This window comes from Vombatus ursinus, unplaced genomic scaffold (assembly GCF_900497805.2).
Source record: "Vombatus ursinus unplaced genomic scaffold, bare-nosed wombat genome assembly UNPS02014882.1, whole genome shotgun sequence".
NCBI classification, from domain to species: domain Eukaryota; kingdom Metazoa; phylum Chordata; class Mammalia; order Diprotodontia; family Vombatidae; genus Vombatus; species Vombatus ursinus.
In genome coordinates this window covers 403511-418041 of record NW_020954660.1, presented here as the reverse complement: position 1 = coordinate 418041, position 14531 = coordinate 403511, and the positions used below count along the sequence as shown (strand labels likewise).

At 46.1% G+C, this 14531-nt stretch overlaps 1 protein-coding gene across 2 annotated transcripts in view; it reads right to left on the bottom strand.

Annotated features, from left to right (window-relative positions):
- Positions 1 to 3359: 3359 nt before the first annotated feature.
- The window catches only part of ZC3H12B (zinc finger CCCH-type containing 12B), a 59661-nt gene continuing 48489 nt past the window's right edge, over positions 3360 to 14531 (bottom strand). For both annotated transcript variants that reach the window (XM_027842672.1, XM_027842673.1), the window contains exons 4-6: positions 10335 to 10569; positions 9324 to 9430; positions 3360 to 5249 (exon numbers count right to left, since the gene is read on the bottom strand). In XM_027842672.1, coding sequence (XP_027698473.1) covers positions 3805 to 5249; positions 9324 to 9430; positions 10335 to 10569 — 1787 coding nt within the window. In that variant the 3' untranslated portion in view covers positions 3360 to 3804. The remainder of the gene's footprint in view (positions 5250 to 9323; positions 9431 to 10334; positions 10570 to 14531) is intronic.

The window sequence follows — 14531 nt, the reverse complement described above, 5'->3', positions numbered from 1 at the left end:
TTTTTTTTTTGTTTTGTTTTTTGTTTTTAAAGGTTCCTGGCTTCTCTCAGCTGGCCTAGCAAAAGGGAACCCCAGCTTCAGGGAGGATGCTCCAGATCCCCACTTCTCCCTCCTGTGGTGTGGGAGTAGGAGAAGAGGAAAAAGAAACCCCAAAGATCCCACACCCCACAAAGCAAAGGCCTGAACAGGCTGGAGCATCCTGTCAGGTTGGGGTGGGGTATAGCAGGGAGAAAGTTAAACCCCTGCCATGTCCCAGAGCAAGGTCCAAAGGGCATGCAAGTGTTAGCCCCTTCAGAGAAGCAAAAAGAAAGGGCTCTGAAGGCCCCCAGCCATGAGCTTGACTATTTGATAATCAAGGGAACTGAGGCGGACAAATGCTCTCAGATGTTTATTTATCAAGAAGTCCCTGTTGCAACGAAACTCCACCTGTCAAAAATCCAAGCCGGGCTTGTTGCCATCATGGCTATAGGGTGTCATCATTAAACACCTGCAGGTGGATGAGTCATTAGCACGGACCATTTGTTACAGAGAATCCCTCTGCAAGGATCACATTGAGCTGAATAAAGAGAACATAGACAATATTGTGCTCAAAACTATATACACGCTAGCTGTGAACACGGTACCAAAGGGGACTGGAAAAGTTGACTCAGTTTGTCTGTTAGCTACAAGTGCCATTTGTAAAGAAAAAGCCTTATAAATAAAAATTACTCCTGCGCTAGGTCGGGGTGACACACAGTGTCACAAACATCGCGGGTGGGAAACTAGAGATACTGGAACTAGTTTAGAGATGAGTTTTGTACAAGCTTGTTGTTTTATACAATCAAGAAAAAAAGAGATACAATTTGTATCAACAAACAAAAGGTCATTTCTGGATATTTGAGGTGTTGCTTTCAGCCGCTTGGATCCCGACATGCTATGGCAGTGTGGCGATGTTGGGGGGAAGCTGGAGGGAGGTGGAAATGAAGAGTTACTGGAGGTCAGAAATACAGATGTTAGTGAAAAGAAAGGTGGGATGTAGGGGGTGGGGCATGAGGCAGTGAGTTCATAAATATATTTTCAATCAGTGCCTTTGGTTTTTTTCAAGAACGGTAGCTAATGGGATGAATTGAGTTTTACAGATCTTTTAAAGGAGATCTTTCAACGACTAGAACTACCCAAAACTTCATGATTTTTAGTTTCACAAATTCAATGCTTTAGGCGTGAAGGCAGTTTCATCTTTCAGTTTTGTTGACTGGAGGCACCAGTCTTGAAGTATCCATTGATCTTATGTGAAATGGCATCAATGGGAGGTATGTGAACATGTGAGTTATAATAGTATGTTTTCATGGAGTCATTAACAATAACCTCACTCCCATCATTCCTGTACTTTAAAATTCAAGGTGGATTGCTTTCATCATAACAATTCTATGAGGTAGGGAGTGCAAGTATTGCTATCCCTATTTATCAGATGAGGAAACTGAGGCCCAGGTAAGGAAAAGGACCTGCCCATGGTCATGCAGTAAGTGTCAGAGTTGGGTCCAGACTCCAGCTCTCTGGCCTCCTTCATTGTTGGACAGAGAATGCATTTTGCACATGAAGGATATTTTTTCGAGGGTGATTTATTTAGGGTGAAAGATGGAATGGAAACACAAATTTGGGGATGGAGTCAGAATTCAAACTGGTTCTCCTGCTCTGTAAATGGTGAGAGCTGAAAAGCCATGCTGGGAGTGATCTGTGCAGTTGCTCAGGGCAGGGACAGAGGACCAGAAAGCAGCACACGAAGCCTTTATCAAAACACCAGAAACAACCCTAACGGCAGCCTCACGATCCGTGTGTTTCACAGTAAGAAACATTTAGGCAGTGTCACACCTTCTCATGAAGAGACAAAAGGCCCAGGCGAGGCCTTCTCAACTTTCATGAAAAAACTACAGTAGGAAGTCAGCAATTTCCAGCTCCCAAACTCTAGAGCTGGCTTAAAATGTTGAAATATACATTAGATTCAAAAAAGGGTATCCATTCAGTGCAGCTTAAGGAAAAAAAAAAACCAACAAAATCCCCAATGGATGCCTCTGCTGGAGGCATTTCACTACAAAGGATTCCACCCTGAGCAAAATACAAATTGCACAAGCCATGCCCCCCCCCTCCCACCCCTTCCCAAATAATGCATCTGAAAAATGTCACTAGGCAAATTGTACACCTTTGGTGTGTGGACCTAGAGTGAGAAGCTAAGCTACCTGATGGCAAGTCAGAGATGAAACATCTATCTTCCCAAAGCTGGGTTGTTCATGCCTAGAAAATGCCCTGCCTTGGGTCTACACGAGAGTGCCATTCCCCCAGCGATTGGTCCTGTTGCCCAATGACTAAACTAGAAGATCGAACTAACCACCTGTCCACACACTCTACCCCACTGAGAGGCTAGGCAGTGGAGAGGGATAAGCAACAGATTGGGACCCAGGGAACAGAATCCAGCTTTGGTACTATTGCCGCTTATAACTATGGGGCTAGGGACAACTTAGGCCCCCTCTCAGGACCTCGGATGCCTCGTATGTAAAAACGAGGGGACTTACTGGATGACTTCGGAGGTCCCTTCCAAATCTGACATTCCATGTTCTGATTGTCCCTTCCAGCAATCACATTCCATGTCTGAAGGGCCCTCCTAGCTCTCCATGGTCTAGGAGTCTACGGCTCCTCATTTTTTGCTCCCAGAGGGGTGAATAACACAGAGCTGGCCAGCCAAATGAGGGCGTGTTTGCCAGTGAAGCTTTAATACTTGTTTGAAATGCCAGTTATTTCAAATGTGATGCTTTGTGCTCGAAGGCATTTCACCGACTAGGTCATGCGATGGCTCCTGATTTTGACAGGAAGCCTCTGAAGGCCAGAGCTCCATGGCTTCCACATGGGACGCCCGGGAAACAAAATTTGCTTCCATTAGCTCTTTCAAAGAGGGATGCTGCAACCTGACCTCAGCTTTATCAAGTGAAGTCATTGAGAGACTTCAAATGTTAAAGAAATGTCAACAAGGATTGACATTTGAAAAAGTACAAAGGGCTGTGGGAGGGGGTGGAAGCTGGTTTGTTCTGTCACCAAACGCAGCAATCTCCCCCACTGCTGGTGAGCCCCTTCCACTTTGATACTCTTTGCTAATGCGAGATGCAGCAAAGATGGCCTAGTTGGCCTCTCTACCTACATGACTGAGTGTAGGTTCAGGACCGTGCAGAGCTCGTTTTCTAAGACTGTGTGTATGCATGTGTGTGTGTATACATATATATGTGTGTGTATATATATACACATATGTGTATATATATATACATACATAAACACATTTTATATATATGTATACACACACATATTTTAGACACACACTAATATAGATGGGCACATCTATATCTCAACAGAAAATAGTATTTATATATATATATGCATATATATATATACACTTAACGCACCCCAGAAAATATACATTCAAACATGCAATATAACTGCTGACGATAGGTTTGCACTTATAGCATTCAAGGGTGAACTGTGACCCCATTTAGTTCATTAAGGATATGTGATGGTCAACTATCCATGCAATAAGAAACACTATCTCCTTTCACACAGCTTTTGAAATTCTTACTTTAAAACAACCCTAAAATATTAAACCTATGTACAATACAATCTGATTTGGGCGCTTTCAGCATCTGCCTTCAGTATACCATTGACATCCTTTTTCCTGTACAGAATCGATTAGGAAGAGAACATTAGTACTGGGATAGCCCCTTTCCCCTGTATCTTCTCTTCCCAGATCGCTCACCCCAAGAAAGGATGGGAGACGAGGCGCCCCCATTAGCGTCCTGATCTCAACTTGGCCACAATTATGGCTGCCAGCTGCTGTGCATCTGTCATGTGGGGATTCTTCTCCATCACCGAGAGAACAATGCCAACCGGGAAGATATTGCAGAGGTTCTTATAGGTCTGGTATTGGTGTTCAGGGATCATGTGATGCTCCCTTGGCTGGCTGCACATCCCAACCCAGGGATTCCTCCAGATCTGCTCCATCTTTTCGGGCATGCTCCTCACCATGACCGGCTCATAACAGGGCTGCATGAGGTTGGTGCTCAAAGGGTAAGAGTGATAACTGTAGGAGTCGGCAGCAGCAGGATAGGGCAGAGGATCCCAGCTGGCATGCTGCTCTCGGCACAAGGGTGGCCGCCTCTGCCTCATCGGGTTGCCATCATAGAGGCGGGAGTCAGAAACACTGTCCATCCGTGTCATCACCAATGCTCGGCCCGGCGGAGCTGTGCCGGGGGGGTGGATGCTCTGAGGCACAGGGTAATCTCCAGGACAACTAGATCGGGCTCCAACTACTGGGTGATGGGCATGCAACACTAATCGGGGTGCTGGATGTTTGTGGGGAGCCTGCTTGGGTTCATCTGGACCGTAACTTTGTACTCTTGTTAAGGCTTCATGGTAACCATGTGAAAAAGGCTGGAGATGGTTTTGTGAGCACGATCGGTTCATCTTCATAGCATCTTCCTGACTGGCATCTACTACACCCAAATACAAATCGCTGTATGAGGAATAAGGATCACTACTTGTATGGCTCATGTGTTTGTCATGGCAGGGGCTGGCATTGCGAGAGTACATGCTGCGCGTGTGACGGTCCGGCTCGGCCCCATAGTAATCTGCACCACGGCCACTGTTGATGCTTAGGTTAGGGAAGTCACTCATCAATGAGTAGTAGCCATGGTCCCCCAAAGACTCGTACTTTGGGTACTGCTCAGTGTAGCCGACAGAGGTGCCATGGCTATTGGTGACCAGGATGGGTGGGTATTGCATACTGGCTGTGTGTTCTAGGGAAGATTTCTGATGGGTGAATTGTGAGGAACCAGGCACTGGGCTGCTTGCAGAGCGGGTGTTCAGGGCACCTGCCGCATGGCTTTTGGAAGGAGGAAGTGTGGGGACACTCAGTGCCGTCACCAGGGTGGGGGCCGAGTTGGTCTCAGGTTTACGAATGATAGGCAGTCTCTCGTCGGTTTCCACACCCACAGACCGGATGCTGGGATCTGACTGGCGTTTGGGAGTGACGCGCTTCCCTTCAGAGCTGGGTTCACTCTTGGAAGCAGGCACTGGGGCCGCGCCACCACCCTTGGCCAACGCTCCCTCACTCATGGTTTTGATAGCTGACAGTTTGGCACTGATGCGGAGCTCATCTGCCACCGCCCGCTGCGGCTGGTTGGCACGCTCTGGGTGGTAGTATTTACACTTGTGGCCATACGTGCACTTTTTGCCTGAAAAATAATGGCTTGGAGTAAGTTTCCCTCTACTAGACCACAGCAATAACCTAGGCCTTCCTTCAGCATTTTCAAAGGCGATGGCCAGAACATCATAGTACATTAGAGCTAGATGAGATCTCAGAGGTCATAACAGTCCAATGCCCTGCCCAGGGCATGGATCCCCCTCTGTTCAATTCCTGACAGATGGTCACCCAACCCTGCAGGAGCACCTTCATCACTAGTGACGGAGAGTTCACTACCTAAAAGACCAGGGCCCACTCCATCATTAGATAGCTCTTGCTAGGAAATCCCACCCCCTCCCTCCAATCTCCTAACATCTCCCTTCCACTCATCCTGGGGGAGCTGAAATTAGTTTCCCTTCAATACTCTCTCCACTGGGGTCAAGTAAAAACCAAGTATCAAACCCCACAGCCTTGTGTGTATCAGGAGGCCTCAATCATGTGGCCCAGTGGAAAGAGCATGGATTTTGGGGCCAGAGGGCCTGTGTTCAAATCCTGACACTGCCACCTGGGTGGCTGTGGGAAAATCACTTAACCTCTCTGTATCCTCATGTGTAAAATGGGGGCCAGAGGGAGATTGGCCTAGCTGATCCTTCCAAATCTAAAACTTTTAGCCTGCTTCCTACACCTGGGATTCAGGTACGTCTCTGAAGATATGCCACAAGCTGTAACCACATCCAACAGAAGCTAAGAACCATTCCAGATTGAAATATTAATGTCCTCATCCAGGCAGGCAAACTTGGGGGGGGGGGGGAAAAAACACTGGCTCTCACCCCAAAGGACCTGGATTCAAATCTTACCTCTGACACTTACTACCTAGGTGGCCTTGGATAAAGTCATCTCATCTCCATCAGCCTTGGTCTATAAAATAAGGAGCAGGACCTCTAAGGTCACTTACAGCTCCAAACCCTGGATCCTATGAGTTTTGTATCAGAAGAAGTCCTTTAGAAGATTAGATTTAAAAGGCCATAAAAAACTGGTAAATGGAAATTGGATAGCATTTGGTAGGGGAAAAGACAACTTCCAACCACGAATGACGATGCATATGCCTCTAGCGCTGTAAGGCTGTTACAAAATACTTTCCACCCCACAAGCTTGGGAAGCAGGCGGTGGGAGAGTTATTATTCCAATTTCATAGACAAAGATGGTGAGGCATAGAGAGGGGATATAAGTTGCCCAGGGTCACCTAGCTAGGATGGAAATCGGGACCTTGGATTTGAAGTTCAACGTTCTCATCATTGAATTTGAGAGGGATGGGGGTGACAGGGTAAGTTTTTGATCCTGTAGAAGAGATTCCTACATCTGGAAAGGGGCTAGACACCCCAAGCTCTTGAGCCAGTCTTTCAGCCTTGGCATAGGCCATTGGGCACTTCTCACCGGGGTCAAATGTCAGGGCCCATACAGGGAACTGGACTCCCACATTGCTAAGGCATCCTACATCCCCACAAGAAGATCCTTACTCCTAATGTGGCAAGTGCTACACAAGTAAGCACCAGTCAATCACAAGATGGGTCGTTTTTTTCTTAGGAACTCAAATTCTCTTCTGCTCAGGCAACAAGAACCTTCTCTTCTGAAGTCCTTGCCAAAAGCTTTAACACAGAGAACATTTCATTTTAATGGGGGCGGGGGGGATGCTAGAAGAGCCTCTGGTTCTACCATTCAGCTTAGGCTAAAACGGAAGCAGAGGCAGAATTTAATACATGGACATCCAGTAGTGGGAAGGGCACTGGAGGTAGGAGGCTGGAGCCTAGAGTTCTAGTACTGACTGCATCTACTAGCTATATTGCCAGGGACAGATCACTTCTACCCCTCCATGAATTTGGCTAATGGTCATCATGTTGGGGGCCGAGAAAATGACTCCCAGTCACCACCCCTCCATGGTGATCTCATCAGCTCTCACAGATTAATTACCATCTCTATGCTAATGATTCTCAGCCCTAACCTCTCTCCTGATCTCTACCGGCATCTCCAACTGCCTCTCAGACATCTCGATGGATTTTCAGTAGACATCTTAAACTCAGTATGTCTAAAATGGAACTCATTATTTTTCCCCTTAAACCCTCATTCCTCCTACTTTCCCTGTTACTATGGAGGGCAACACCATCTTCCCAGTCTCTCAGGTTCACAACCTAGGAGTCATCCCGGACTCCTCACTATCTCTCACCCATATTTAAACTGTTGCCACAGCTGCTGATTTCACCTTTGTAACATCTTTCAAATACACCTGGTACGGGCCTCACCACTTCACACCTGGACTATTGCAATAGCGATAGCAGGACCTGCCTTGAGTCTCTCCCAACTCTAGTCCATCCTCCATTTAGCCACCAAAGCGATTTTCCTAAAGTACAGGGCCAGATCACGTCATTCCCCCAACTCAATAAATTCCAATGACTCCCTATTGCCTCCAGGAGCAAATACAACATGCTCTGTTTGGCATTCAAAGCCCTTCATCACCTAGCCCCTCCTACTTCTCCAGGCTTCTCACACCTTACTTCCCTACCCATACTCTTCAGCCCAGTGACCCTGGCCTCCTGGCTGCTCCACAAACAAGTCACTCCATCTGGGCTCTGGGCATTCTCTCTGGATGTCCTCCATGCATGGAATGCTCTATCTCCTCATCCCTACCTCCTGACTTGTCTGGCTTCCTTTAAGTCCTAACTAAAATCCCACCTCCAACAGGAAGTCTTCCCCTATCCCTCTTAGTTCTGGTGCCTTCCTTCTGTTCATTATTTCCTGTTTATCCTGTATAGGGCTTGTCTGCATATATTTGTTTACATGTTGTCTCCCCCATTAGATTGTAAGCTCCTTGAAGGCAGGGACTGTCTTTTGCCTTTTTTTTTTCTTTTTTTTTGCTATCCTGAGCACTTAACACAGTGTCTGCCAAATAGTAAGCACTTAATAAATGTTTATTTACTAGCTGTGTGACCCTGGGCAAGTCACTTAACCGCAATTGCCTTAAAAAAAAAAGGAAAAAAAATGTTTATTGACTAATTGATGGTCCTCTCCAAGCTGAAGAAAGCTGGGCCTTAGATGACAACCATATAGTCTCTCCCTGGGCTTAACCTTAAAGCTTCTCCAGCTTCTTGCAAGGACCTGTCTGAGCCTTCCAGATACCAATGTTACCTGCGTACCACACAGAGGCACTGGAGAAGCCTTTTAACAGAGCTTCCCTTAGGAAGGAGTCACTCCACAAACTCAAGTATCCAGAACTATAAAGGGGGCCCTCAGAGGTCATCTAGTCCCACCCCCTCATTTTACAGAAGAGGAAACTGAGGCACAGGGAGGGGAAGGGATTGGCCCAAGGTCACACAAGAGCCCACAGAGGCCATCTAGTCCAACTTCCTTATTTTACAGAAAAGGAAACTGAGACCCAGAGAGGATAGGTGACCTTCCCAAAGTCATCCAGATGCCAGGATTTGGAGTCAAATCCTTTGACTTCTAATCCATCCTCTTCCCCATTTCTCTGGCTTAAGAAGCAGGTCTACCAATGAGTATTGACAACTACTGTGCAACTAATAGTCTTTGAGGGTTGCTGGGGCAATGAGAGTTACATGACCTGTCTAGCATCACAGTGCCATTGAGTATCACAGGCTGCCCAATCCTGCACCTGATCATGCTGGCCAGTAGGCCACACTGCCCTTCCTGGAATAGTAATAATAATCAAAAAGAGAAAAATATTCAAGGGATTATTCACTGACCACTTCACCCCTCTGTGCCTCAATTCCCTCATCTGTCAAATGAAGATGATCACCCTTGCATTGCCTACTTCGAAGCGGCATTATGAGAAAAGTAGTCAGTAGACCCTAGAGTGCCAGACAAACATGAGTTATTATTGTTATTCTTAATTATCATCAGAGTAACAATTGTTATCATAATGATGCCAAAATGGAGAAAAATGCCAAAGTGGAGCCTCAGTGTCCTCATCTCAAAAATGGAATAATGATACTACACCATGTCCCTTTCCAGGCTGTTGTAGGGAAAGTGCTTGGTATACTGCAAAGGGTTAAAATCATGGGAGTATTAGTAGGATTCTTGGACATATAACTTAGTCCTCCAGCTGAGTACCTACCATAAGGGCATGGCTGCTTCTTATGTTCAGGAATCACAGGTTTCTTTCTTAAGAAATTTTCCAGACTTGGGCCATGGCGCCCTAAGGGGTCATCTGGAGGCATAAACCTGGAAGATACAGTATGAGAAATTAATTATTTCCCTCATATTTAATAACTAATTATTGAATCAGGGGCAAAGTTTTTTTTTCCCTTTTTCTACTTCCTCATCCAGAAACCGACCAGTGTGGAAAATCTCTAAAGAGATTTACCTAGGCCAAGATTGAAATGTCTCTTAGAGATCTGCCAGGCCAAGATCTAATCAGACAGTTAAAGAAATTCTAAGTTTGGGCTAATGGGTATAGTCCTACTTATTGTGTTTGCTGGGACAGGTCAGGGAAAATGTGGATCCTCTCTTTTGTCTTAAAAAGTGATATGGACATTGATGTCTCTTTGACCAAAATTTGAGTGACCTAAGTCATGTACCCCAAGATAGCCCACCTCCCATTGTGTTAACCAGTCAGAGCTGATGGTCACTCCTCAGGAACACTTCCTCTTCAAAGAGCATATAAACTGTGAGTCCACCGCCATGAGAGGTCTTTGGTCTAAGAGAGATGGCCAAATAACCATCCTTTTATTAATAACATGCTGGCCTTATTCATAAAATGATTAAATTACCCAGAAACTATGTCTCTCAGACCTTTTTAATCATCACAATAGAAAGGTGTGAATGCATTCCTAGTGATAATTGGGCTCAAGGGTTCTCTGGGCTCAGAGAGAAAATCCATGAACTCTAGAATGCAAAGCCTGCTTTTTTACCCTCTTTACTTTTCCAACAAGGCTCATATGGAAATATGTTTTGCATGACTTCACATGTATAATTGATATCATATTGCCAGCCTTCTCAGTGGGTCGGGGAAGGGCTGGAGGGAAGGAGAGAATTTGGAACTCAAAATTTTTAAAAATGAAATGTTAAAACTTTTTTTGAAGTATAAAAAATAGAGTTCTCTGGGGCCCCAGGGCCCCGAACCTACTTGTCATTGACAAAGGAAAACATGAGTAGCCTCTCTTCGATGAATTTCTTCCACTCAGGCTTCTCATTCTGAAGATCCCGGTAGTTATCATTGGACACAATGATGCCATCAGAGTCAAAAGCCAACTTGACAATGAAACGGTCATCATAGCAGACGACCCTCCTGCCTTGTACTCTTCGGGATGGAGTGAAGACAAGAATCTTTTCTTTCTCCAGTTTACGTAAGATATCTTGATCTGCAAAATAGATTAGATGCCAAAAGACAGTCCAGAATGGAAGTCCAAGATTGTTAGATCATCTGTATATTCAAGAAAATGTTTCTTATTGTTATCTTTTGTTTTGAGATTACCTTCATTTGTGAATAGACACACCCTTCTCCCTTTCCCTCCCCCGGAGACATCCCTGGTAATAGAAAAGCATTTCAGCAAAACCAACCAACTCATTGATGGGATATTCCATGGTTGTAGAGTGTTTTCTAAGCCACAAGCCACATATGGGAACGGAGAGATGGTGGACTTGGAACGAAGAGACCGGGGTTTAAATTCTGGCTCCGCCACTTCTTAGCAGTGACCCTGCAGAGCGTCACAGAAATTATCTGAGCCTCAGTTTCTTCATAATGGCAATCCAGACACCATCTACCTGGCAGAGGAGGGGGAGGCCTACAGGGAGGGTCATGCTTTAGAAATGGGAAGGCCAGTCCTTTCATATCCATCCTCCCCTTGGGCACTTGAACACCTCTGGGATGGAGTCAGCAAAGGCTCATCTCCCCTTTTGCCAATGGAGGAGGTGGCCAGAGAGGGGGTGTGCCAGCTCTGCAAAGACAGGTCTCAAGGCCCCTGGGCCAATGCTCTTTTCACTCTCCTGGGTTGCCTGGTAACTGAAGAGCAAGCTATTGTAGCTGAAAAAGCAAGCTGGAGAGTAGGTGTGGGAACAGGGACAGAGAGAGTCAAGACCCCTTCAGCAGGAGCCAGAGGGTATGCAGACATACTGTTCACTCCGGAGGCTGGACAAACAGAGCACATGTCAGTGACAGTGGGGAGCTCCTTCCCCCACTGGGAAGCACCAGCCAGCGGTTACTGGTAAACCTGCAATACTCCTCATGTGGGGTCTCCTCTCCCACCCAAGAAATACAGTAAGGTCAACAGAAAGAACAACAAACGATTAGGAATTACAATGACTACACTGTGTCCTACAGAAGAGCTGGGAAAATGTATCTCCCTGGCCTCTTTGCAAAGGTGGTGAGCTATGGGTGTAGAATACTGTATGTACTTGGTGTCAGGTGCAGATTAGTTTTTGTTTTTTTTTTAAGTGAGGCAATTGGGGTTAAGTGATTTGCCTAGAGTCACACAGCTAGGAAATATTATGTGTCTGAGGCTGGATTTGAACTCAGGTCTTCCTGACTCCAGGGATGATGCTCTATCTACTGTGTCATCTAGCTGCCCCATGTGCGGATTAGTTTTGCAGACTTGCTTTTATCTTTCTCTTTTATTCTTCATTCCAAGGGCAAAGAAGAGAAGGGATAAACTTGGGAATGAAGGTTATGATTAAAAACTAAAGATAGCAATCCAAATGAAAAACTACTAAATAGTCTCTCCAAAGCATCTTCAAGATGTGGTGCTACCACTGAGTTTCGGAAGACCATGCCAGGGGCACCCCAAACTGAATCTGCCATACAATGAACAGAGAAGCTTACTACCAGAAGGCTGGCCACCAGACAAGAGCAGTTTTAGTTACAGACACTCGTGGAGCTATCTGGTAAGGCAGAGATGGGCTACAATCTGCATTGGTGGAGGGAGTACTCACAGCAAGGACATAATGAGTCCCTAAAATATCAGAGTAATGTATGGTAGTGGCGAGAGCAGTCCAGAGATCTGAATTCAAATGCTGCTCATGCCCCCTCATGGGCTGTAAGTCATTGAACAAAAAATAACTTTCTCTCTCTTAACCCATCTGTTGTGACAGATACTAGCCCTTGGAGCACCTATGGCCCAGGCAATCAGGGTTAAGTGACTTGCCCAGGGTCACACAGCTAGTACGTGTCAAGTGTTTGGTCTGAGGCTGGATTTGAACTCAGGTCCTCCTGACTTCAGGGCTGGTGCTCTATTCACTGCGCCACCTAGCTGCCCCCATGAAGGGCTTTTGTAAATGAGAAAGCACCAGAGGGGAGGGAGCTGGCATTGTTGGCAAAGCTCTTGCCAACACAGCCTAGAACCACTCCAAGTGGCCTTGCCCATGCCCACCCTGGAGTCATGCTCTTCCTCCTTCAATGCCTGTCTCTAGTTAGCAGAAGAACTGCTGGGATCACCTGAAACTCCTCTACTGGCCAGGCAGCAGGTTCTACACACACTAACTGAAATAGGTACTAAATTAGGTAGTAAAAGGAGTGCTGCCCTGGGAGTCAAGAGCCCTGAATTCAAGTCCTGGCTCTGGCACTTAGTAGTTTTTTGCTGCCAAGTCTTTTCCTCAGCTTCCTCCCCTGGAAAACGAAGGGTTGGGACTAGATGATCTCTAAGGCGCCTGACATTCTTTGTTCTCTGTCTTAAGGTTCCACCCTGTTCTGAAAGTCTATATCGTCAGGGCCCTCCCAGCACTGACATTCAATGTCCTAAGAGCCCTTCCAGCTCTGACAGTGTATGTTTTAAGTCACCTCCCAGATCTGACATTCTGTGCTCTAAGGTTCCTCCATCGCAGCTCTGCCATTCCCTGTTCTAAGACCCTTCCCAGATCTGACGTTCTCAGTTACAAGGTCCTTCTCAGCTCTGACATTCTTTGTTCTAAGGCCCCTCCCAGCTCTGACATCCTGTGTTCTAATGCCCCTCTCAGCCCTGACCTTCTGTGTTCTAAGGCTCCTCTCAGCTCTGACATCATGTGTTCTAAGGTCCTTCCCAGCTCTGGCATTCTTCGTTCTAAAGCCTCTTCTAACTCTAACATTTTACGTTCTAAGGTCTTTTCTAGATCTGACATTAAGTGTTCTAAGGCCCCTCCCAGCTCTGACATTCTATGGTTCTAAATACTTGAAAGCAGAGTTTTTCCATTAGTCTTAAGACTTCATTTAAAACGTTATATTTCAAGTCTTGTATTTTAATAAGATTTCCAGCAGACTAAAGAAGAAACAAGAACAAACAATGACTGGCATAGTCAGCCTCATGAGTGAGAATAGCCGGCTGCTGCAACCTGCCTGAAGAAATGCTTCTGCTGGGGAAAGCTAGGTGGCGCAGTGGATAGAGCACTGGCCCTGGATTCAGGAGGACCTGAGTTCAAATCCAGCCTCAGACATATAACACTAGTTGTGTGACCCTGGACAAGTCACTTAATCCCGTTGCCTAGCCAAAAACAAAACCAAAAAAAAAAAAAAGAAAAGAAAAGAAATGCTTCTGTCTGGCTACGTACTGAGGAAGCCAGGAGAAAACAGTACTGTAGCTGAGTTAGTAAATGACCTGCATATAAGTCCCTATATATAATTCCATGGATCAAGGGCAAAGCCAACTGGACCCTCATCCCCATCTCCTTCTGGGCTGCAGCTGCAGTCATTTTATAAGATTCCTAAGCAGCCTCTTAGGCTTCCCAAGGGGTTATGTCCACCAGCTGCTGCGGAGGTCAGTAGCTCAAGCCTCAACATTGTCCCTTGGTCCCCTGTCCACTTGGAATCAAGCACAGAGAATGTGCTTGATGGGACCTTAGAACAAAGAAAAGCTTAGAACAGAGCTAGGAGGGTCTTAGAACATAGGACATAGAATGATAGAGCTAGGAGGGACCAGAGAACAGAGAATGGCATAAATGGGAGGACTCAGAATAGAGAAAGTCAGGGCTGGGAGGGATCTTAGAACAAGAATGTCAGAGCTCAGAGGGGCCTTAGAACACACAATAAGAGAGATGGGAGGGACCATAGAACAGAGACTGTCAGAGCTGAGAAGGGTTTTAGAACACAAAATGTCAGAGCTGGGAGAGACCTTAGAACAGGGAATGTCAGAGCTGGGAGGGACCTTAGAACAGAGAATATCAGAGCTGAGAGGGACCTTAGAACAGGGAATGTCAGAGCTGGAAGGGGCCTTAGAACAGGGAATGTCAGAGCTAGAAGGGGCCTTAGAACAGAGAAAATCAGAGCTGGGAGGGGCCTTAGAACAGAGAATATCAGAGCTGAGAGGGACCTCAGAACAGAGAATGTCAGAGAAATAAGGGCCTTAAAACAGGGAAGGTC